We start from the raw sequence: 25,949 nt of genomic DNA on the forward strand, positions 1-25,949 counted from the left end.
TGCTGTTCCTAATACCACTTTCAAAATCCCATGTTCTGCCCTTATTCCACTATGTGCATAAACAACTGTTGTTCTACTTATGCATGAGTGAAACTGAAATCAGTAATGCTATGACAATGCTTTGAGATAATTCTCTTATTCGAACTCATTATCATGTAAAGTGTTTGTATAACTTCACTACTTGCAAGAAATTCATATTTTGTCTGAGAATCATATCAGATTCAGAAGTATGTTCTGAATCTATCAGATTCAGAAGATTTGTGAAGTATTAGTGTTGTGTTATTGTGTTATTGCTATTTCTCCTAATTTTAGATTAAAATATTATTTTTTTGAACAGAAAGAAAACAAAAACTGAAAACTGTCATTACCTGCTTTGGAAGTATCATTTTCCCTGTTCTCTAAAAGTCTTTAGGAATACTAATTCTAAGTCTGATCCCAACACAACTCTAAACAGCTTAAAAAAATGCAAGAATGTTTTCTATCACAAAACCAATCCCTCTGTCTTCCACCGGTTCTGATGTCTTTTGGCATTGGGTGACAAGAATTCAGATTTCTGTTAATACATAGATCACTAAAAATTCTGGCTGCAGCAGATTATGATTGATTCAAATTCAGTTTTGTGTTTCACGGACATCAGTTTCCAAGCTGGCATCCTCCTTTGACTTTTCACTACTGTTATCACTTAAGATTATGTTAAACTGGATATTCTTAAAGGATTATAATGAATTGGATCCATTTGCTGCTATAATGATCACATTTGCCTAACTGACACCTAATCACATCTCATCCAGGCTAGATTCCAGAATCAGCAGTGTAGTCCCAGCTGTGCTCTGAGTTTCAGGACTATATATGCTAAAGTACAGAGCAGCTGCTGTATTGTATAAACATAGAGACACTAAGGAACAGGACTTATATTCTAGTTCTGTGTTGCTCAGTGTGGTCAATAAACTCCCTGTGCAGCCATGAAACATATCTGGACCAGATTCTTACCTATTTAAAACTTTAAAACTCTTTATTATGCTTGTAAGACAGCAGAACCATCCACCAATACTGAGCATCTCCAGGAGTGTCCACTGTGTGTGACAAACGTGCCTTTGTTCTGCCTGGCTCCATTTGCAGAACTCCCATACAATGATTTGTGCAGGCCTTTCTTTGATTTTTGTCTGTCTACAAAGTTTTTATGAATTCTAATTCTATGGGTAAGTAGCACTGCCTAAACCTGTCATTGCTGCCGTTCTCCATTGTGTGCCTTCATGCAGAAATCACTGGCTTGGCTGCCTGAGAGCCGGTAACTCAAGAACCCCCATCCCTGGCAGAAAACAGCAACACTAGCAAACGTGATCGTTAAATGGATCCAGGTGGATTTCCGTATCGCCGATTGGGCTACAAGAATGAAAGCACTCTGTGCCTAAACTTCAGTAATCATGGGCATGATCCTGGAGGTACCTGTACCTCTTTGACTTAAGGATTGGGCCACAGTAGTGAAATCCCTTTTACTTTGCAGTCATCAGGAAGAACAGAAGTGAAACAGTGCCCCAAGGGAAATGGACAAAGCATTTCTGGTTTAGGCTGTGGTAGGTATCCATAGTTTCCAAAGCCTTTGGTCCAACCTGTATTTTAAACATCACATTGCTCTGGGATCACCCACTTAACACAACTGACTGCCAAAGCACAAAGTGAAGAAACATGCCAGAGATTATAACAAAGAATTTGTAGTAGAGCAGGGGTTTCAGCTTTGCTTCCCAGATAGTAGTCTCCCCACAGAGGTGTACTTCTCATACTCTGAGATGACCATCAGGTGACCAGCTGAAGGTCCCTTCTTACTTATATCTTTTCCTTCTCTTTATTAATGCAGTTCTAGGGGGTTGGCTTATTCCGTCATTGATTTATAGAGAGGAATAAGTTTTACAGAGGGTTCAGACTGAAATCAGAGGGTCTTATTCTGCTCAAAGATCACAAGTATAAAGTGACTCCACTGAAGTCAGGGTGAATCCCCCCCAGTTTTACACCACTGTATCCAAACTCAGACTGTCACTAAGATAAGTCATTTTATAGAGGAGAATAGGGCAGAAGTGCTGAAAGGTTTCATTTCATTGTCAGAGGCCACTTGTGCTGTGGCTAGGAGTTGCTCAGCAAATAATTTGAAACCCATCCTGATAATTAGTGGGTGTTTTCTTTGTTATCTTCTGTCCTTTGACAGATATGCAGAATGGAGTTTCAACATAATGCAGATGTATGGTCTGCATGGTCTGGGAAGGAAGAAGAGTTTCGCAGCACAAAACAGAGACTTTTGTCACTGCCAAGCACTCAGTATTTTGCCCTTCTCCTTTGCATTGCAAGGATTCAACATAGCAAAAGGTTACCAGAGATGGGGAATGGCAGGGGGATGGAGATCAATAGGGCTGTGATTTATCAAGCAGAAGAACAACCTTAAGAAAAACTTCTGCTGAGGTTGTTGGAAAGAAGAGCTCTGGGGTGCCTGTGAAGCTGATGATTTAATGAAAGTAAAAGCTCTGTGGTGGCTGATATGACATGTAAATAATATGTTTGAAGGAGTCTATAAAGGGTAGAGCTGCCCTTAATAACCTATTATGTATTATCAGCTGCCCCATTGTACCTTCTGGCACGGTGGGGCACTGGGTGCGGTGCGGCCGAGCGTCAGCCCTCACTAGTTCATTGCCAGGTCATCTCTGGGGAGGAAGCGTTCCCTGTTTACAAGAAATGCAAGACAAGGGCCAGAGGGCCAGGCTGAGCGCAAGCTGAGGCCACCACAGCTCACTGCCTCTCCCTCGGGCCTGTGAGAGCAGAGAGGGGGTGTGCACTGAGCAGGAGGGGGTATGCCACTTGTTGGAGGCCCAAGGACTCTGTGTTTTATTTTCATGCATGTCCAGCTTTTACTGGTGCTTTGTTTTCCTGAGTGGTTTAAAGCCACAGGATTAGGGAGGTAATGGTGCTCACAGACAGCTGTGCACTCCAGGGTACATGTCGCTGAGCCTGAAGTGTGGAGTGGCTGTGCAGGTTTGTACAGATGCCTCAAAGCAAGAGCAGCCAATCCAGCCTAGCACATCTGGCATATAGCTAGTGAAACCTCAATCTCAAGCTTTCTCTTATCCCTTCTCTACTCATAGTGACCTAGGCTGGGCCAGAGAACACTCCCTGAGATGAAGCCCCAACACCTTTATGCTCCTCACTGTCAGTGCTCCCTTACAAAACTAGCCTGCACCAGCACCATTGTTCTCTGAGCACCTCTGGGAGCAGTGGCTGAAGATGGGAGAGTTTTGACCCTAATGTTGTCTGGAATAGAGCAAAAGCCTTATGCACCTGAGCAAAAACCCTCTTTTCCTCTCCTATATTCTGCACCACAACAATTCAAGGAAGAGCAAAATTCAAATTGAAATGCTTGTGGCATGAGGAAGAGATCCCTTCTGGCCTTGGCAGGCAAACAAGTTTATGGCTCAGAGTGTGAAATGTGATTATCCCTGTGTTACCTTGCCTTGACAGGCTGTGTATGTTATGAGCAGACATCATGTCTTTCCTGCTCTTTTCAGACTTCAGATATAATATTTGCCTTGATGATCTGCCATAACAGGGAACTGACTGGCTAAACATATGCTGCACTAATAGGCATTTCCTTTTTTTGGCTCTAAATACATTTGGACTTGAATTTCCTTTAGTAGTGAGCCTTCCTTTTGCAGAATGAATTAAAATAATAATTTACAAATGGATACAAGAAAATAAATAACCAGTTTTAATAGAACAGTTTTTTTCAGCACCCTATTGCCTCCTCCGATTACTATCACTGCATTGAGTTCATATGATTTTAATTTTATGCAATAAGGATGTCACTGTCTGAGAAAGACAGGCTTTTAATTAGTAACTACTGAACATGGGACTTGAAATAAAGCCAGGGATAGGGATACTGCATGTAGAAAAAAAGCTGGATTCAATCCTCTTGGTCCAACAATAGAGGGTTGGGGTTTGGGGGGTATTGATTACTTTTCCTCTCCCACTGGATAGAGGGGATTTTATATATGTGGGCTTTGCATAACCCAGCTGTGTCCAGGTGAGATTCTGGTCTTGCATCCCATTTATTATAAGCAGTTATGAGCTAAGATCCCTATGACAGGGGAGTTAAAATGGGCACAGGCTACAGTCTGTGGATGGGAAGGTTATGGCAGCAATTTAGTAGTCATTTGTAAACTGAGCATATCTGATTCTGAGCAGCTGTGTCAAGCTCATCACCACTCAGCTGGCTTCAGGGAAGTTATACTTGTAGAGGATGTACTCCACAGGGAAAGAATAACTGTTTGTACCTTCTTAGGTAGTTCTTGAAAACTTTCTTTGCTGACTCACGCCAAATAATTGCTAATGAAATCACCAATGCACACAGAAAAATATTTAGTCAAAACTGTCATTCATTTCAGAGCTTTGATGGATCTAGTCTAACAGAATTCAACACCACAGCCATTCTCTTTTTAGCAAAGAATTAAGAGAATCGTCTTTTAGCAATCTAGAACCATGGTTTGGCTAATGAATGGAGGAAACATCCTGGACAAAGATGCAAAAGACATTCTGTCCCCCACAAAAGGCAGAGCAGAAGTCAGCACTTACCTCAGAAACCCAAAGAGTTCACTTACTTCCTATTGCCACTATGTGGAAACAATGCATATGGGAAGCCATGTGTTGATAATTACTGACAAAAGCAGCTTTTAATACAGTGGTTCCACTATAGGAATGGAACCAAGGACGTGATTTCTAGCTTCCTCAACTGCTTCTTTTGTCTTGTGGTGACATTTTTGGCAAAATACTGCTTTGATTTTTACTTGCAGGCACTTCTGAACCCCTAAGAAATTTTCAGAAAATAAATCAGGGGGCTCTTTGGCCTTCAAGTATATTGGTAGTAATTAATTTGCATCATCTAATTTGCAGTTTGCAACAGATGCAAAGAAAAGAACTATTCTCTCTCTGTCGTGGCACTGACTGGGGATACCAGAGTGAAAGACCACGGGGAGGCAGCAGGGAAGTAATCCAGGTAGTCCGGGTGTCTGAATGCTGAACAGATACTTGTTAACTGAGTGCTGACACAATGGTTAAAACCTCAGCACACCCTGGAAGTCATTAAGCAAGGTATTCTTTGCTGACCTCTTGAGTTTTATTAGCTGGGACCATCCTGTATGCTATATATACCTTATGGATACCAGTTATGGGTTCCTTTCAAATACAAACACAGCAGAGGTTCTTTAAGTGCTGCACTTGTTCCTACCCTTCTTTACACTGAAAGTACATAGAAACTTACCTCCAAAAGAAACTAATTTATTCCAAGGAAGCTAATTCAGGATGACTGGTGATGGTGATTAATGATAAGCCACCCAGTCTCCTTCTCTAAAAACTGCATTTTGGAATACTGAAATCCAATTAAGGAGTCCCTTGTTCCTGGACAGACACACGAGAACAATGGAAGTGCTCAGGACTGGGATGGGGTAATCTGAATGTCCTCACTGGCCACACAAGACTTGCTTTGATCTCGAGAGGGTTTAGTCACAGGAGTCTCCCACTTGCCTGCTCCCTCCCATATCATTAATAGGGAGGGAATCTCCCCCTCTACTCTGTCCTCCTGAGACTCCACCTGGAGTTCTCAGCACAAGAAAGACAAGGACCAGTTAGAGTGGCTCCAGAGCAGCCCACAAAGGTTCTCAGAGGGCTGGAGCACTTCTGCTATGGAGACAGGCTGGGAGAGCTGGGGTTGTTCAGCCTGCAGAAGAGAAGGCTCTGGGGGGATCTCATTGCAGCCTTCCAGTACTTAAAGAGGGCTTATAAAAAGGAGGGAGGGTGACTTTTTACATAGGCAGATAATGATAAGACAAGGGGGAATGGTTTTAAACTAAAAGAGGGGAGATTTAGATTATACGTTAGGAAGAAATTCTTTACCTAGAGGGTGGGGAGGCCCTGGCACAGGTTGCCCAGAGAAGCTGTGGCTGCCCCATCCCTGGGAGTGTTCAAGGTCAGGTTGGACGGGGCTTGAAGCAACCTGGGCTGGTGGAAGGTGACCCTGTCCATGGCAAGGGGGTGGAACTAGATCATCTGTAAGGTCTCTTCCAACCCAAACCATTCTATAATTTTGTTCTGTGATTCTGTGTTCTAAACTGTGGCACTAAAACTGCATGACATCTGAACCCTGGATTAATTGTTGCTGCTTCAGGGAGATGATGAAGTGCTTTTGACTAGCACGTTTCCAGCACATTTCCACTGTCTGCTGCAGATTCATTGCAAGTCAGAAATATGCTGTACATCTGTCCCAACATATGTGATAATACCTTGTAGGCACTGTGATGGATCTACTGCAGTAGCATTTGAAGGATCATGGCCAGCACATTTTAACAGCCTAACCAGCTGCACTTCAGATGTATAAGGAGCCACTTGGTGGACAGGATAAATAGTCCACAGGTATCAATAAGCATAGCTGACTGGTCTGGGGATACATTGATATAAATACCTTACAAAAAAAAGAGCACTCCCCTTCTCCCTTCACGATCATAGACCATGAAGCAGAAGGCAAGTGAGATTTATGAGCCTTTCTTTAGGATGCATCACTTGATTTATTGAAAGCAAACTGCAGGCAATCTGATCCTTACTGGTACAGAGGACTTACATCATCTGGTGGAAGTCACAGGCCTTAAGTTGAGATTTTCACCAACTCAGACTTTTTTCTTGTTGTTGTTGTTTTCAGGCAGTTGGTGACTCTAAAGGAGGAAACAGGACATCACCTGTGTGTGGCCAAGAGATGAGCATACAGCCGAGAGCATTTGTGATGTTATGCAAACAAAAATACATGGTCTTCATAGGCCATTATTATAGTAACTTTGTCTGTGTTTTTTGCCACTGTTAAATCACCCACTTAATAGAGACTTGTGTCTGGACTTTATTTACAAAGTGCTAGTACAAGGATCAGTTCAGCTTCCCTCTCCTTGATGGCTTCACCCTCCCCTCAGTCACTGAGGTCACTTGAGGTGAGATGTAAACAAACTATAGGAGCAGGATAAGCAGAGAATCTGTAGATGCCAGAACACTTTTTCAGATGTACCAATACATGTTCAGAGATAAAGGCACACAGGTAACTAGTAGGGTGCATCTGTACAGCTTCTCCCTGCTCTGTACCTATCAGCAGCTCTGGTAATTATAATGTAACTGGTGCTAACTGAAAGACTTTTGCTGCACTGCATCCTCCTGCATTTATTCAGTCAATTAAATGTCAGACTGTCCCAGAAGGCCCATTGCTTCCTTTCTTGTGCTGGCTAACTCTTGGAATGATGACAGACAATTGCTGGAGGAGCAGCAGATAATGTGCCTGCAATCTGTTCTCATCCAACCAAATTATTGCTACAAGGAGGAGAATTAGTTGGGTATTACTGTGTCTATTGAGATATTGCAACCTCCAGGACTATTTCTCCCCTTGTTCTTCATACGCACACTTTTATTTGCATCTTCCATTGCATTAAAATTTATTGCTTACAGTAAGCTTATTTAGCAGTGCTTTTAATGAGCTAAAGAAAAGTATCATTTAGCAGTTCATGGACACAGTTCAAGTCTTAAGAAGCTAGGAGTGCTAGGAGACCACAGGACCATAGACATGTATGGTGGACGAAGATGTGTGAGTTCATTGGAGTAAAACACATGCTGAGTATTGGGAAAGGTGTACTGCCCAGGAGCTCTGTGACAATATAGAACAGTCTCAGAAGTAAACACCAGAGTGCTGCTGGAGTGGTCAGAGAAGAGCAAAATGGAAATGGTGGCACAAATATGCTTATGCCTATCCCTTGTGCAAATGAGATCCATAACATTTTGAGACTTCTCTTTAAACACAAGCCATGCCACTGGCTGCAGGTCTACTGTAAATGAAGCCCCTGTAGCAGTTCAGCAATATTGCAAGTTCTGCTACTACATGAGCCTTTAATAATGCCATTCATAATGATTACAGGACTAATATACTGAGGCATTCTTCCCAAATTGTAATGTGTTCTTACATTAACATAATGCAGTCATTTATCAGAGAGAGAGAGAGAAAAGGAGGGAGGGCCTTAATTTCATGTCTGCTGGGGCAAACAACTACAAATTGCAGGACTGTGCGAGTAAGGACTGAGACTGGCTCAACTATTAATAAGCTCCCTGAACTGTTCCTGTATTTGCCTTGCTCTTGCTTTCACTTGCGCTGAGGCCCCTTTGCTGTTGAGGCTAGGCAGGTTTTCAAAGTTTGGTGATGCCACTTACACTGAAAAACTGCAGACACTAATAATAAACAAGAGGAACAGTGCTGCTGCTTGGCCCTTTGTCCAGGCATGAGAAGTGCACTGGGCAGCCTGTGAGAACTCATGGACTCTGTGCATGAGGGAAAAGCTGGAGGTGTAACAGAAAGGCTGACGGCCACATCTGCATGGGAGACACACAGCCCTGTTTGCAGCTTAGAAATGAGGAAATAAGAGTCTGGTCAGTGGCCTTGGGAATCTCTTTCTTCATTGCCCTCCCACTTACATTAACCCCTCTTTGCCCAGCCTCCTGTAACTCTAGTGTTGGCTTTGAAGTTTTGGGTTTGTTCACATCTGGGAACCCCACGTGGGAGATCAAAGAAAAATAAAGAGGTGAGGCAGAGCTGTGAAAGGAAGTTAATGTTTCAGAGGAAATGAGAAGTATAGAAATCGTACACACTGAGTAATCCAGGCTCACATCACAGACTAACCTGGTTGGCCAACATGTCTATTGGAAAACACAGAGATGTCAGACTTTGTTTCTCAAGACTCACCCTGTTGGCTGAACGCTGGAACCTTGCCCTGGAAATGTAAAAGGCTTGGGGCCACTGTGGTGTATAAGCTGTATATGAACTCCCAGAACGACACTGTGGCCAAAAATACTAGTATGGTCCTTGAATGTAAAACCTCAGTAAAGTCAAGTAAGAATAGGTGGGTGTTAGAGCTGGTATACTTGGTATAGCAGTCTTGGTATATGTCTTTCGTCAGTGCTGAAATAATGAGTTTTGTGTTGCAGTACCAAGAACAGTGCGAAAACTGGCTAGTAGTAAAAACTGATGCTAAAATGGGTAGTAAATTGAATAATGCTAATGGATAATTGGAAGAAGTTCAGAGATTTTAGAATGATTAAATGATAGGAGGCATAACATAGTAAGACACCAAGATGTTCACCTATTTCATATAGAAGTCAAAATGAAGGGACAACCTGAATGCAGCCTGTAAGTACACAGTAACAACATTTGGAAGACTGCTGCCAGTTCAGCAGACAAAGGTTTAACAAGATCTAGTAACCGGAGTTTGGAGCTAGGCGTATTCAGATTGGCAATAAACGACACCTTTCTAAGGTAAAGGGCAGGCACCATCTGGATTACCTACCTCTAGTCATGCTTTGTGGAGGTTTTGAAATCATGGGCAATTTTAATTGAATTTTTCTTTTTCTAAAAGAAAATGCTGTGAAGCCACTGGCCTGTATTGCATACTAGATCCAGTACTCTTACTGCACAGCTTTCTCGAGGTTTCTGGAGCTGAATTCAGATTTCCTGGAAACAACTTGAGGATTCTGGGATCTGAGTATCTTGTAGTTTGATTGATACCATTGGTATTACAGTTATACTTTTCTCATCATTCTGTTTTCCCAGAAAAACCCATTGTTACAACATCTAACTTCCATTTTTAATAAGCACTGAGATGTTAGCATGATTTTACTGCATTGATTTTGAGGGGTTGACTAGGGAGGAACAAAGCAGTTCTGGTTGCAACTAAGTATGAACTTTTTATTCCAAACTGAGGGAATAATACCACTGAGCTAGTCTGTTCTTATTCTCTCTGCAGTGCCTACACTGAGCCTTACAAGGTGTGCCCAGTCTCCATGATACCAATGGAAGTTGTCACATCAGATGAGGAGCAGAGAAGTTCAGAAGAGGAGGAGAGCAGCCCTGGTGATCCCAGCCTCATCAACAAGGTAAAAGTCCCAAAAATGGGGACTGCATGAAAGCTGGAGAGGAAAAAGCAGTTAGCAGAAGGATCTAGATTCTCAACTCTCTCTGCTCTTTGTCTCGTGCTCATTTAGGAATGTCAGAGCCATCAGTCCTTTACTCCCCCAGTGTGTTAACAGCAATTTGCCCCTATAGCATGTGGCAAAGGCAAAGAATGTAGTCCAAAGACAGATAGTGGAGGCAGCATAAACAGCAAGAAAGTCCTGACTTCAATGTCAGGAAAAATGTCTTGCTCCAAAGGATTTAGCTGCAATCTTGAAAATTTAAAACTCCACTGAGTAAAAAAAAGACAAATACCGTATTGTAACCAGTTTTGCGTTGGCTGGAGTAAACTATTTAATAGGTCTCTGCCATCTCAAAATTCTCTCATTACAGGAAAATCCACTTGTGTTTGGGTTTATTTTACTGATTTCTGATTAATAAAACAGCTCTTAAACAAATTATGGGGAAGATCATGGAAATGTGACCACATCTTAAGACCATATAAGGCTGTTTTAATCTCCAGTAAGCTGACTAACAGTGCAGTTGTTAAACAAATGGCATCGAGGAGGCTTAGGCACAAATTTACCTCTGTTTTTCACTGGAGGGCGTGTGTGCGCATGCGTGCGTGCGTATGTGTGTCTGTGCTTAAAAACCAACGTGAGCCTACCCTTGGGTTACTGTACAAGCACACAGTGCATAGCTCATTTGGTATGCGTGCAACAAATGGGTATGTTCTTCTGAAGTCTTCCAATTTGAGCCCCAGGAACTAAGGCTGCATAGGAAAATAGCAAATCCTGATTACCTGCACCTCTCTCTGCCTTTCATTTTGTCCTGGTCTCTCAGTGTCAACACAGCTATACAACTTCCTGATTGTAGATGGCTTGTGTTTGGTCATGAGCATGTGTCAGAGCCTGAAAAAGTCTGTGCAGATGAGCCTCCAAATCCAAATGATGGCTAAATAAGGGTCAACTCTGTCAAGGAAAAGCATAAGTAGATTGATTCTAGGAAGATCAGATCTCTTCAGGCATTGCCAGAACGTGAAGCTTTGTTTAGAGGCCAGTATGAAGAGGGAAGCATAGTTTCCCCCCTACCAGGACACCAGTTCTTTAGAAACAGAAAATAGAAACTGCAAGCAGAATGACATTGAAAGGTAACTGAAATTGCTGTTGCTTTAATCTTGGAGGGGAAATAGCTTCCTTTGATTTCCCCGCATGCCATATCTCAGTTATGTCTAGCCTGCAGGGTGCTAAACTGCCTCTGGTACCAGTGGAAAAGACTGTGGTTTGATCTTCATGATGACATGAAACAAGTGAAACAGTCACAATCAATCTTTTTTCCTCTGAGATTTGTGAGGTTTTATTTGCTGGTTGGTTGTTGCTTTCACACTGTTTTGGAAAGGGAAAAGCCTTTAAATTTCTGACATTCCCCATTAAGTGAAAAACATTTTTCCTTTCAGATAGTTTCCTATTAGTTAGCTGACAAACCACTAGCATTTCTAGAGTGTACCCTAGTGTCTTATCTAAGATGACCAGATTTCTCAGCATCTCGTGATGGTAGTTGTGAAGTGACTATAAAACTTTGACTTGAGTTCACAAGGGAATGCATGCAATCACTGTGCACTGGGAAGTAAATTCAAGACTGCTAAAAACAATTTTATTGCCCCTTCTTGTAGGGTTTTACTAAAGACACTGGGAAATAATGTTTTTCTAAATGTCTCCCTTATTGCACCTCATGTATTTTAATTGTTCTGTTGCCCTGGTGTAACCACGCTGTGTAGCTGTCAGAGAAGAAGGCAGCACTTAGAGAACAAGTATGTGCTTCAGAGTCTAACTGGAGGTATCTCTCCCATTCTTCAGAACACAAACTGTTTGCACATGGCTGATAGAGAACATCAGAACAGGTGTGGCTGCTTTGTTGGCCTTTGCTTCTCAAGCTGACTGTCAGCAAGGATCACAGTACTCAGTACCAGACTTCCACAAGCTCTTGGGGAGCTCTCTTAAAACAGCTTCATTTTACTACAGGCCATATTTCCAAGCCGGCTGATGAACCAGTGAGTGCTCATGTCTCAGGAAGCACTGGTGTCTTTACAGAGGACTTCATAGAGGACTGTTTTTCCTACCCTGCTGCTCCTGCCTCTGCTTATTGTCTTCTCACACCAATCTTCTATGTGCCAAGGGAACATTAGCTGCTCTATCAAAACCTGCCTCTATAATGCCAAAGTGCAAAGAACTTGTCCAGCTCCCTGATGAAGTGATGTATCTCTTGGAACAAAATGCCTGGGAGTGCCTGTACAATATGAAAGAGTTCAGATGCACTGTCATTTGGGGAGAATTGGCAGACACATATTGGTCTGGATGCAAAAATAGGATTTCAAAATGAGCTAATCTTGTCAAAACAGCCATTTAGGGCTGGCAGGCTAAGAATCAAATTTGGATTTTAAAAGACACATACGCACATGCCAAAAAAAAAAAAAAGGAATCTTCTGGGGTTTGTTCGTTTGATTTCTGTTTTTCTGCTCCTCAGGGAAACTTGGTTTAAATAAATGCATGAAACAGCCTCGATTATAAAATCTCCCCCCTGTGTCCAGATACATGAATTTCATTTACATTGAGCTGAATTCTATCTGCTCATGAGTGAATTTCACGGTCATGAGTGAATTTCTGTACCAAAATGCAAGGAGCATGCTTTGGTTTTGCTCATCTGCTTTCTCTTAGCTTGTTTGCTGGAGAATCTCAAGACTTCCAGTTTGAAGCAGATTTTTTCCTCTGATGTTTCTTTTTAAGCTCATTTTTACAAGTAAATGTAGTTTAAAAAGTTAGCTTTGTACACACATTTCCTAGTATTGTTTCAACAGCTCATCTCCTTTGAATCCATGCTCTCCTGGGGACCAGACTCATGCAAGTGGGGAGAAATTTTCAGGGGCTGCTAGAGCCCCTGCACTGTAAACAATCTGAAACACAGCCAGTAGTATCTGTTGTGGTATTTTTTACATTATCAACTTTATTTTAAAAGAGCAAAAAGAGGGCTTTCATCTCTGTTAGAGGAATTTTCATTATTAAAAACCTATTTAGAATGGGGCAGGTATAAAAATGTAAAACAGGAGGTGGATTTTGAATTTTTGCCTTTATTCCACTGGGAGTACCTCAGACCCTGAGAAGTCTAGCATTTGTCATCAGAAGTCACATGGTAGTCCTGATTCCTCTGTATAAGAGTAACAGTGAAAATTCATTATTTCTGGTTAAAAAAGCTCTTTATTTCCTTCTCTTCACTCTGCTGGCATATAATAACAACTTAGAGAACTCAGAGACAGGGAATGCTGTAAGTTTTCTCAACCTTTGAGATTCTACTGGATTATATTACGAAGAGCGGTGTCCTTCACTTACACTACTGATGGAGATTCACTCCTTTTTTTTCTCCTGCTAATCTAATTTAGAAGATGGTCCTGGACCACCTCTTATTCATATGTCTTTTATATATGTTCATTTAATTAAATCCTTACCAATTTATCAGAAGGTGACACATGGCTTTTCTGTACTGGGCTCTCAAGGTTGTATGATGGCATCTGAGCTGCCTACAGAAAATAATATTGGAATTAGAGATTCCAGTTAGGAACAGAAAACTCATGCCTAGTAAAATAAGGACTTTCTCTTCATCTCCTACATCTGAACCTTCACTCACTAGACAAATGCTCAAGGTCCAGGATGCAGAACCCCAGATTTTTCTTATCATCATTGAGCTGGATTCAAACCTGAACTTCATGATTGCTTTTTACTGCTAAAGAAAAAAAAATAGATCCATCTGGGACCCACTCAGCTAATGAGCATTAAAGGAATTATAGGGTAAATGAGCTTAATAGTTAAGATTCGACTGGGAGACAGATGTGGACAGCTTCTCCTTCTCTCTCACTGATTCACAAAGCCAGCCTGAAAAAGTCATTTGTTCTTGTAACGCCTCAGTTTACTATTGGCACCACTGAGGCATCACTGTTAACTGCTTCATAGTGCGTGATAGTTACAACAGGGGCGTTATGAAGTCCCTCAGCTCAGAGGCTGAAGCTTATGAAATTGTGATAAGCCTCTGATTGGGTACCACCAAGGTCCAATCCCCCTACCCTGAGCAGCGTGTGAAATGACATGCATGTACTAAGACGGGCAGAGAGATGGAGTTTGTCCGTGTCAGTATGGCAAGCCAGTGGCATGCACAAGGATGAAGCTGCTGATTCCAAGTCTTCAGTAGTTTTCCCACTTTTGAAATGCAAAGGGTCACTCCCTGAGTACACCAGAGAAGTGACTTGTCCAGTACTAATGCTTCTGGGGTTTAGTGAATTGTTCTGTGATCTGCTTGTGCTGCTCTTAGGCCAAACAACCCCATTCCAGCCCCATGGAGGCAGATTTGCCCCCAGCCCCACAATTTTTTAAGCTGGATCAGGAGACCAGTCTGGTTCTGATCAAGGTCATGCAAACAACTAGATCAGCACAACTAAGAGCTGGCACTGGGCCCAGAGGCCAGTGACTGGCACTGTCACCAAAGTGCCATCAGCTTTTATGATTAATATGTCTTAGCCAAGAGACAAAATTCAGGGACCTCAGTGTCACATGGCCTGTCTAGGGCAAGTCAGAGAGTGCATCTAGGCATTGCCTGTCTTGTGTTATGTAATTGCTGTTTCTTAAACCAGGAAATGAACTCTGAGATAGACAACAGTATTTAGAGACAGACTTCTGGGAACAGGGGATAGAGGGAGTGCAGGTCCCTCAACCATCAAGTTTCTGAAACAAAGTCCAAGTGATTATTGTAACACCGCCAAGCTGCCACCTTTTTAGAAATCTTTACTTTCTGCAGCCAGTCATGTGCCCAGCCCTGTGGTATGGCTCCTTCCCAGCTCCCTCTCCAGAAGCTGCCCTCCAGCCTCAGTGCATGCCTTTGCTTAGCAGATGGAGGCTGTGCAGCCATGTGGGGACCCTTGGCTTTCTGCTTCACTGAGTCTTCTTCCCAGCATACTTGGTCTGGCAAGCACTGTCACAAAGACTTGATGCTGCTCTCATTTCACCTGAGTCCACTTTAGGACACTGAGGGCTGCTTTATTTACTGCTTTTGGACCACTGGTTTAGCTCCCTACTTCACCACTGCTAAAAAAGTAAAACTTTTCCTAGAACATTCCTTTCAGTACATATTTCTATGCTTTGTTCATCTCTTATCATAAGGATGAGTCATGAAGTATGAGCAAAATGCCCTAATTAGCCACTTGCACCTCAGAGCCATATACTTTGCTTTCACAGTTCACTGTGTCTTCCAAGATGCCCACCAGTTAAGTAGATGCCACTGAGATTTCAGTGTTGTCTGGTGAAGTACTGAACTACTTCTGGAGATATTTATGGCCATTTCATGTAGACATTTTGTTTATCATGCAATAAAGCCCTTTGCCCCATTTGCTTCCGCAGCTCTCACGCACAGCAGTCAGAACAGTTTGGAATATGACCATTTTGATAAAGAGCTCCCTTTTCCACGTAGGATGAGCCGCAACAGCCATGAAGCTAGTCTGTTTAAAGTTAAGCACTTTCTGCTTCTTTGACAAATTTTGGACCTGTAAAAATCAACAGAAATTTGTTGTCCATTTTCAATAAGAACACAAACTTGATATCTGCATTGGCAGCTATTGTTTTGTACTATACTACGAGTATTTGAATTGGGGAAATGGCCTGTCATGGAAAGAAGTCCAGGATGCCAGACACTGAACAACAAAGAATAAAAGTCTAGTCACTATTTTTACTGACAAAATATGTCAGTTCAAAGTGCTCTTTAACACTGCTTTACTTCTTGGAATGAGACATCTTTTAATTGTCTCTGACTTTTTCTGTTGACAGAAAGAAGGCCAGTCCAGAGCTTACCTCATTGCCCAGGAGCTGATGTCTTCAGAAAAAGTGTGAGTTCATAGTTACAAACTATCTGTTGCTATTCTAAAGTTGAAGCTAGGCAGTCCACCCTTCCATATTCATTTGATAGCAATTAATAAAAGTTTGTCTCTTTCCTCAGATATGTGGAGATGCTCCAGCTGTTACACATGGTAAGTAAATAATTTTAATTACTGAAGCCTAAATACCATTTTACTTAGCTGCAATTTAGAAGACATAGAAACACTGATGGGATTGAGGAGAATTTAAGAAGGAATGGCTTACTGTGAACCATTGCAAAGGAATATGTCTGCCACTAATCTGCTCTTGCTGCAGATCATCAAATCTATAAATTTATCATTCAGAGGGAAAAGCGTTGGCCAACAATGCTTGCTGGGGCTCTCAGACTGGTGTAAGATGCAGAATAAGCCTAGTGAAGAGAAGGAGATGGTGATAAACAGGAGTGAACACTCTCTCCTCAGAGCGAGACTGATGGATGCAGAGCTATGAAGGATGGTGATTTGGTTTGAATGGATTCACTCTGCTTCCTTTTAAGCTTTTTTTTTTTTTTTTTTTTGATAATGCAGTATTGGTAATAGCCAGTATGGGCTGGATATCTGGTGTCAGAAACGTATGAGAGAACACACAGAAGTATAAGGCCTGATAGAGAGCTCTTGTGTGGCATAAACCCACTGGTTTATGGGTTTATCTGTTCTTTTCCATGTTCAATCTGGAAAGCCATAGTCACAGCATTGTTACATTTCCCACCCCAACTGCTGTTGGATCTTCATATTCACCTGTTGCCCAACGTATTATTCCGAAAATCTAGAGAAACCGTTACCAATTTTACAATGTGTAAGTCCCTTAGAGTGCAGGGATAATATTGCCTAACAGAGGTTTTTCCATACTGCCATACTGCAAAAAGGTACAATAAATTAAAATACCCCTTTTCCCTTATTCTTCCGTATTTAAATAGCGTTAGGAATAGTCACATCAGCAAAAAATCATGCTTCACTGCACACTTGCTGTTGACACAAGTCCCACTGGCATATTTCAGAAGCAGCCATGAGTGAACAGAGAGTCATCAAACTACTGTCAAGGTACAGCACCCCACTCATGGCCAGTTAGGACCAAGGGCTTCCTTGACAACACTCCTCAGCTCAGGCAAACATTTCTCTGTTTCCCATCACCAGTGTTCTCATGAAAACAGTTTCTAAATGTTCATCTTCATGTCTCAAGTTTCGTCTTCTCGTGTAAACCCATGTGTTGGTGAGAAAGGCAAGGAAATAAACCACACCCAAGCTCTTTTCAGAAAGGAAAAAAGGGCTTTTCTTAACCCTGCAGCAGGAGCAGTTTCCCATCTCATGTCCAGGCTTGGCTGTAGCTGCTATTCATTCAGCATAACAGAATCTGTTTGGCCTTTCAGTGGAGACTTTAATAAACTGATTGATTGCCAAAATGATGACATTTCCATACACCCACTCTGGTATTGAACTGAAAGACTGGAAACACTGTGTTAGCTCACAAACTCCATATCAGTTGGTGTGGTAGTAGTGATAATAATCTAAAAGGTTAGCTGTTACTTGCCCTACTCAAAGGTAATGCAATTCTCTGGAGCAGCGACTTAAGAACTCATTTTGGTCTGAGCAAATGGAACTGGCAGGGCCTTGTAGTCCAAGTCCGTGATCTCTTGGTATTCACAATTTAGTTTTCAGAAGTTGATTAGTCTTTAAATTTCCTTCAGGATTATTTAATCCTCAAACTTTGTCATTCTTTTCTCCTATTTTTCTGCCCCAGTAATGCAGGCTGCACTTGATATTATTTCTTAGTGCTCGCTCTTGAACAAAAATGCTGCAGGTGGCTTTCTGAGCCTAAAGTGTCATGCATCACCGAGAGTCTGGTTCATTTACTTCCCTTCAGCTAGTCTATTTCAAATGAGTTTACAAGATGTGCACAAATCAAATTTAGGGTGACTCAGATTGCCTCACAATCCCAGTCTGTATGCAATCAAGCATTTGCTTTATAGTGTACCATGTTCATTTTTATTTTGCCTTTGGCTTTTGTACGTAAAATCGTCCTTTTTTTGTATGCATAAACCCCTTTGAGGTCATTATTACTTCCCTCCAAGGCATTTATTGAATTAAGGTACCTAAAAGACAGCCCTGCACTGAAGAAAAACATCAGCCCCAACACATCCTCATTCAAAGAAAGTTGATCCTATTTCCTGGTTTGCATTTTCCTCATAACAGTGGACCACAATTCTTAGAAACACCAAGACTCAGATTTATGCTTCCTAAGTATATGAAGGCATGGATACGAATATGATATGAATAGATATGTGCTGGTTCTCCAGCCTTCAGAACAGTTTGGAATTCAACCCTACACTGGGTATCCCAAGGCTTCTGACTGCAAAATAAATCTTAGGAAATAAAAAAGAACAAAATCATTATAGTGCTCCAGTCTCTAACTCAAAGGTACCTAAATGCAGATTATCATGAAGTCAGCCTCATTAATTCATGACAGCCTCATGATTAAACTCAAGTTTCAGAATTCTTGTGGGTAGCAAATTCTCAAGAACAAAAAATACCTGTTATGTAGTTATGTACCTTTGGACATGTTAGACAAAACAGAATTCCATCTTTCTAATTATTTACACTTCAAGTGAATGATTTGCTGAGTCTTTTTTATTACTGTAAATTTCTTGGATGATGTTCAAAGTTCTGCTGGACCAATCAAGTCATTATTTTCCTAATCAAATGTTTTAGTGAATGGAACATGCTGGCTAAATGAAGAACTAGCTGGCTGTTAGACCCTCTGAAACTCTTATAAAAGCCTAAAAGACACACTGTTACAAAGAATAGCTTGCCCTCACTTACAGTAGCCTGGGGTTTTTTCTCATTTATATATTCATTGTTGTGTTTAAGGGCAGTGGGAAAGTAGCTATGTATTGGCCACGGAGCTCCCACAGTAGGAATGTTGAGCCAAAATAGTTTTCAGATAATGTGTCTATCTCTTAAAAGGAGAGAGAAGCCACACTAGCACATCTGGCATCAGGACAATTCCCTGGAAACAAGCCCCACTGATACAGTATTCTCAGTGCATACGATAGAGCCTGCTGGCTTTGAAATTCATTTGCAGTGTTTTGGATGAATGTGTGTATTTGGCTGCATGTGAATGTGTGCTGAGGTCAGGGGTCCTGACCTAGATTGTGCCCTGCATGGCAGGAGAAGAGACTAATTGTGGCTGCTGCGATAGCATTTTCTGCTGTTCATCTGGCATTGTTTCTGCTGAGCTCAGTAGTGAGAAATTTCATAAGATCACTGTTTCATGCAGATCAGGGGTCATTCAGTCTGCTACAGGAGATGTGCCACTTTTTAATTCAGGGGTGCCACTTTCATCATTAGCAGAGAGGCTGATGGCTGTGATGCAGATACCTCCAAGCACCACCATGAGTCAGACCTGGCTCCCAGGATACTGTACAGAGCCTCATGTCTGCATTCAACTTTAATATGGAGACTTTATTCTCCTCCTTTGAACTCTTCAGCCTCCTCTCAGCTGTAATGTCTAGATGTCCCTTAGATTCTGCAATATGCAATGTCTGTTGAATCCACCTTCCCTTTGAAAGTGAACGTGGTTGTAAAAGCCTGCACCATTTTATGCAATTAGTATAGACTTCAGTTGCGTAGTTTGGGTTGCAACAAGATTTCACGTTTTCCTCCCTGGCCCCCTCACAAAGCATCAAATATGAATGACTTCCCAATATTATCAGTCCATTAAAATATCAGCTTGACTTGGGAAGCAATTGCAATTCTAGATATACAAGTAAAATGATTTTTGGATGCATGTATGTTGATGGATGTATGTATGTACTTTACTGAAGAGTATGAAAGTCTGGATGCCAGGTGGGTACTGTGGTGTAAGCAAGGTAAACATGCTGTGTGCAGACAGGATTTGTGCAGCTGAAGTGCCACTATCCCCAGGTGGGGACTGAGGCAGATAAATGCCCATGGTTTTCCACTAATACTTCTGCTTTCTGCACTCACTTCCTTTTTACTTTTTTTTCAGTGTTGTTCCATAATGGAAACTCACAAATATATTCTTGAAATTTGTAGAAATATCCTAGGGGAACTTATTCACCCATCAGACATTTCTTGTTCTTTGATATAGACCAGAGGTATAAGCAGAGAAAGCTGATTCAGCCATGACAGCAATAGAGATCAGACCTTTGGTTGGTATAAATTTACATAGTTTTTCTCTGGCGGGTGACTGCAAGAACAGCAGATTATTAACTTCTTCAAGGCATTGCATTGACTCCTTTTGAGTTAAGATTTCTTTCCCTCATTATCAACAACATGAAGATAATTCATAATCTGGGAAGCAGTTGAGCTCTATTCTGCTTTGTGCATGACTGCAGGGAGAAGCTTTGTTCCTCCCAGTGAGACAATGGAATAAAGAGCAGGTAGAGACTTTGTTTCAGCACTCAAGATCTGGAACATATTACTTAGAGTGCAGGCATTCAGAGCTTTTCTAATCCAGCCACAGTCTAGTAATCTGGTCCTTCTAGTATAATGTGCACTTTTTGTTCACAGAAATACTATTTATTTCAGATATTTCTCTTGACCTGTTAAAGAGTGGCTTTGCTCTACAGTCACCATCTTCTACTAGAAAGTCATGGTTTCTGCCTCAAATGCAGGCCTGATGTCAGGAACACAGTGCTGAGAGCCAGGGAGAAGGAACCTCAATTCCCATGGGCAGATCAACTGCTGGTCAAACCACAGGACTAAATATTACTATTGGCAAAGCTCATATTAATGGTGTAGTCCTTTCTCCTTCTATTCTCCTTCCATTATGGTCAATATGCAAGAACTAAGATTTCCATTATGACTGGATTAGCATTTTCTACACTGTTGTTTCAGAAGATGAACAAATAACAACAGAAAACCAAGGAGATCTAGCATTCCCTGGACAATTTTAAAAGGTTTTCTTTCAAATAGAGCTAGCTGTTTAGCTACACTTTTAAGTCAAAATCCTGACTTTCTCTCCTCCAGTGTACTCACCTTTCTAATCTACATAGTTACTTTTGGCCTATTGTAGGTGGCAGAACCATCAGCTTTTTACAGTGAAGGTAGAGTCTAATTTTGGTCCTGTCATTTCCTGACTACCCCAACTAGACTGGTTGCAGTAGTCCCCCATTCCCTAGGGATTCATTCATCCCCATTCATTCATCCCCATTGGATGAACTGATCTAACTTGGTCTACTCTGTAATATAGAGAAAAACAAACAGATATTCTGGATCCAGACTGAATTACTGCACTACAAATTATTTTCAAGTAGAAGTTGAAGAAAAGGAATCACCCAACATAGCATATATATATATATATATACATATACACACATACACAGAGGCAGTTTTTTTCTCCTGGGGAAAATACTTGCCTGAAACAATGGTTTAACTGACAAGAGATTAGTTTTCCTTCCTTTCACTAGGGTCCTGCAAGGTTAAATGTTCTCAGGCTAATAAAGGCTAACTGGCAGCAGGACTGAAACACAAAAAAGATCTGAATATGTATGGGATGTATCCATCTTGCAAAATGGCTCTTGATATGCATACAGGATCGCTACAACTGATTTTTGCAGCTGGATTCCAAAGTACATTCACCCCCATTGTTGGAGAGATATAATACACAAGCTTACTGTTTCTGCATCTGCTCACAGAATCCTGGAAGCAAAACCCAAAACTAACTCCCATTAACTACACCTTTTGCTCGTGTATTAGAACACTGCATTTTGTGTAGATATTGAATCTGACAGAGAACTTCCTTGATAAGTGCTCTACCAAAAATCTCTGTGCATTGCTGGCATTGCTGACTTCTTTGAAAGAGTACCTGGAAATAACTACCTGCTACAAAAGTTTCCAGGTTGTTCATCCCAAGTAAATTGGGGTACCTTTCTGTAGCCCTGAGCTAGGTACCTAATTTTTTCCCCTCTAAACTCTCCTGTAATCACTATTTCCTCTTAGCATTGGCAGGCACTCCTAGCATCAATAAAGCATCTCATATCCCAGCACCCTACAGTGAGCCTCATCACCTCAGAGAGGGCATCACATTCTCTTCCAAGAGCCAAGCATGTGACAGTTAGGCTGTGCTCCACATAAACCATAAGATGTTGTTGAAATTAACCCTGCTTGTCTCATACTCTTATAACAGGTTCCAGATTACAGTCCTCCTTTCCAGCAGAGAATAGAATTCTTCAGAAGCATTCTTGGGGGGTAAAAATGTAACTTGTATGTGTTAGTGATGTGCACAAACAAAAGAAGAAAAAACAAATCCAACAAATCCCTCCTTTGTGGCTGTGGGGTTTGATCCTCTTCGTTTCACTTACTTATTTGTAGGGTTTATTTCAGGGATGTTAAATTAAGGATATGGTCATTGGGTGGCTATAAAGGGCTTATTTATGGGTGCCCAACATGCAATGAAAAGTTTTATGTTTCAAAAATGTATTTTTATAGCAGAGTTGCTAACGTTTTATGTCATCTAGCTGGCTTGGGTTATGCTTTCCCATGCACAGACAAATACCAGTGCAGGTACAGGCATAAGACCGGAGTGAGATCTGGAGGCTCATCCGCCCCTGGACGAGATTAAGCTCTGTAGCTGTCACACCAGAGCCTCGAACTGAACAACTTCAGTTCATGAAGCTGTTCTCAGAAAGTTTTGATCCAGCAGAGAAATACATGGACTCAGTGTTTGGTACCTTCTGAGTTTAGACATGGGGCTTGGGTGACAGACTCGGAGACCTTCAGTTGCTGTGACTGATTACAGTTAGTGAGACTGCAAAAGCACTCTGCAGTTGATTAATGGCCTTCCAGGCACTCAGCATTTTCAACAGTGACATAATTATTTTTTTAATGGATGTTTATAGTGATTACTGTTATGCTGCAGGGTTTTTATTAATCATTAGGAAGCTGGCTATCTAGGCAACTGGAATTAAATAATTTGTCTGAGAATTCATTATAATCAAGGGGGCAGGCAATTAATGACTAATTAAATCCATTGAGATACTGTGGGAAAGGGGTGTTAATCTTGTTGCTCAGCTGTGGTGGAAAATGGACAAATACAGTGTTCAATGTGTTCGATGTTAATTTGGAAAAGATGACAGCTCTGTAACATAATAGGTTACTTAAGCACATCGGTAGTGAACTTACTACAGCTATTCACTTGCCCATGCACAAAAAGCTGAAAGAACCCTTTAGATTGTTTCCCTTTCCCTAGTCTGTGTTAATTATGATGACCGAGGACTTTGAAAGGTTGCAGATTCCTTTGAGTTACAAAAAGCAACCAGAAGACGGATTGACTTGCTTAGTTGATTGGTAAGTCTCTGGAGTGTATGCTGGCTGAAATGTGATGTTAGATAGGCTAACTCACACATCAGAAAAAATGGAAAATTTAATAGCAGGACACATGGTGGAAATCAGACCCAGCTAACTAGGAAACATAGTAATACTCCTTCAGAAACTTTTACGATATTGTTTTATCTAGGATATAGTTAACCAAAAAGAAAATTGTCATCATAATTTTTTTTTGCCTAGTTCTAGTGGCTTTTCAGAAAACAAATGCTTCACCTGTCATAGCTGCTAAATCCCATGTAGTATGGGTGACTTTTCTTTTGGCTAGTATCCATTAGATTGTCCAGTCATCCCAATTCGTAGTGAGTCAGTGTGTACATTGCAGTTGACAGTAACAGAAAAGCCAGGAATGAATCTGAGGAGACTTAGACCTGCTCTTGCCCACAGTCAGTTCCTACTGGTGAGAGAGGAATTTTGAACTTCAGGGAACAGAATTTGCCTTTTTGGCAATAAGCTCCTTGATCACTAGATCCTGACAGAGGAAGATACTCAACCCATCCCACCCTGGCTCAGGGCTGGACAGAAACAGCTTGGCATCTTTCAATGAGCTGTGCAACCTTAGATATTTCCTTTTATCAAGCCCCTCCTTCCTTTCACAGCACATTTGGCCACATCACATAGTGGAGTAGGAGGCCAGGAAATTGTCTCTGAATGGAAAAATCTAGCTGCCATTTCTATTAACTCATCCAGCAGAATAACCTTCTCAGTGATTGTTAAAGCAGCGGTATTTTTTTTATCTGATGAACTGGCATCTGTGGGTAGACAGAGAGTTTTTTTAATATATTTTTTAAAAAAACATTAGTTTTAATAATAACACTATTACCCCTGTTATTAGTTTTAATAATAACACTATTACACCTGTTATTAGTTTTAATAATAACACTATTACACCTGTACTTTGTAGTAATACTGAAGAAGTGGGTGCTGAAATCACACTCTGTTAGTTTCATTGAATGAAAGCTGCTGCTTTTGACCCCCAGGTACTGCCATGGAGATACAGCATGTGGTGACAGCACCTTGGCTCCTGGCAAAGGGAGGCAGAACCCCTGGGTTAGGAACCTGCCCCACGCTGCTCAGCAGCAAAGCTATACCTGTGCACAGCATCAGCCTGCCTGCCCTGTGTTGTGCCTCACCTTGCACCCACTGCCACAGTTTGATTCAGACCTCCCCAAAGCCCAGGCAGCTTGAAGTGCCTGAGCTTCTCTAGCCATTGCCTGTGAAGAGGGGACACGTGTGGCAGCAGCAGGCAGGGGAAACAGCAGCGGCTGGTAAGAACCTGGAAAGGGCCATGGCAGCACGTTGGCCAAAGTCTCTCAGTTGTATCCAGGGGATGGCAAAGGCCCCTTTACAAGTCTGAGTCAGAGAAGAAGGATTCTGTAGGAATCAGGCTTTGACCTGAAAACATTTCAGCATTGAGAGCTCTGAATGCAGGAGACTTTAAGCAATGGTTTACCTTCAGAATATTTGCTGGCTGCTGCTGGGGTGATTTTCTAATGCCTGGGATCTTATCACTGCAGTTTCAGATGGAAGCCTTATTCCTCACTTCCAGCTCAAAGCTGGGGAAACCTTTTGCTATGTACTCTTAAATAGGTGCCCTATTATGTACCAGAGCTGGCTACATATGTGCCCATGTAATTTATAAACCACTTCAAGATTAAAACCATTTTTAATACAAGGAATAAAGGACCTAATTAAGTTTCATAGGGAAAATTATTTGTTCCACAGCTTAAATTTATAGCTTCTTCCTCTTTTTAAGTTCAGAAGTGTTACAAATTCTAGCACAAGGCATGTAGACATTCATGTTTTTCTTGTCAAGCTGTTGGATGCAATGAACCAATAGGACAATCTCATCCTTCATTTTTAAAAAGTATGTTTGGGATTAAGAAACACTATAAAAATGAAACCAACTACACCAAGAAAAACAGTGGTAAAAGGCAAAGTAAATAAACAGATACCAAACTCATTGTATGCATAAGGGTCTGATGGCTTGATCAAGTGAAATGTTCAATATTAGGTTGACAGCATTGGGGAATTCAGCAGAAAATGTGTATGAACTAATGGATAGAAGAAAACGTGCTATGATCTCCTTGCCATACTTAACACACTCTATCACAGTTTATGGCATATCTTTTAATTCCTAGGAAGCATAGTTTAAGAATCAAGAAATTGTAATAATCATTTCAGAAAAGGTATTTTAAGTCTGTTTGCCCAATTTCCATATCCTTTTTCACAGGATTTCTATGAAGGCATCTTGAAAGTGCTTGGAGAAGATGATGAAAATGAACAAGAAGTTGTTAAACTCAAGCAGGGCTTAAATGAACTCCCTGAAATTTATGAATTACACCAAGACATCCTGGGAGAACTGGAAGAGAGAGTCCTTAAATGGTACGTACAGATGGCATGGTTCAATGGCCTTAACATACCTTCCACAGCAGATGGGTGAACTCATTGCTGTTCCCCACCAGCAGGGAGGCTGGGATTCCAGCAGAGATGAAAGGAGTAGAACCTGAACTACTTCCGTAGATTTTGCATACAGACAGGAAGGAAGTAAATGTAGAGGCTGTCAGGCTAAAAAATCAAATACTGAAATATTTGTGCAGTTATAGCCCATGACCCTGAAATGGCTCCATCAGTCAGTGTGAGGATAGCCTGCTTCGTATG

At 41.4% G+C, this 25,949-nt stretch overlaps 1 protein-coding gene and 1 long non-coding RNA gene across 4 annotated transcripts in view; one reads left to right on the top strand and one right to left on the bottom strand.

Moving 5' to 3' along the window:
• The window catches only part of FGD5 (FYVE, RhoGEF and PH domain containing 5), an 80,320-nt gene that overhangs the window by 21,510 nt on the left and 32,861 nt on the right, over window positions 1–25,949 (top strand). For all 3 annotated transcript variants that reach the window (XM_064667027.1, XM_064667028.1, XM_064667029.1), the window contains exons 3-6: window positions 9,852–9,981; window positions 15,859–15,917; window positions 16,028–16,058; window positions 25,522–25,673. In XM_064667027.1, coding sequence (XP_064523097.1) covers window positions 9,852–9,981; window positions 15,859–15,917; window positions 16,028–16,058; window positions 25,522–25,673 — 372 coding nt within the window. The remainder of the gene's footprint in view (window positions 1–9,851; window positions 9,982–15,858; window positions 15,918–16,027; window positions 16,059–25,521; window positions 25,674–25,949) is intronic.
• On the bottom strand, window positions 13,117–14,230 carry LOC135420075 (uncharacterized). The gene is made up of 3 exons (XR_010433332.1): window positions 13,676–14,230; window positions 13,497–13,568; window positions 13,117–13,198 (listed from the first exon to the last, which is right to left on the bottom strand). It is a non-coding gene; the product is annotated as an uncharacterized LOC135420075 (long non-coding RNA).

This window comes from Pseudopipra pipra, chromosome 11 (assembly GCF_036250125.1).
Source record: "Pseudopipra pipra isolate bDixPip1 chromosome 11, bDixPip1.hap1, whole genome shotgun sequence".
NCBI classification, from domain to species: Eukaryota; Metazoa; Chordata; class Aves; order Passeriformes; family Pipridae; genus Pseudopipra; species Pseudopipra pipra.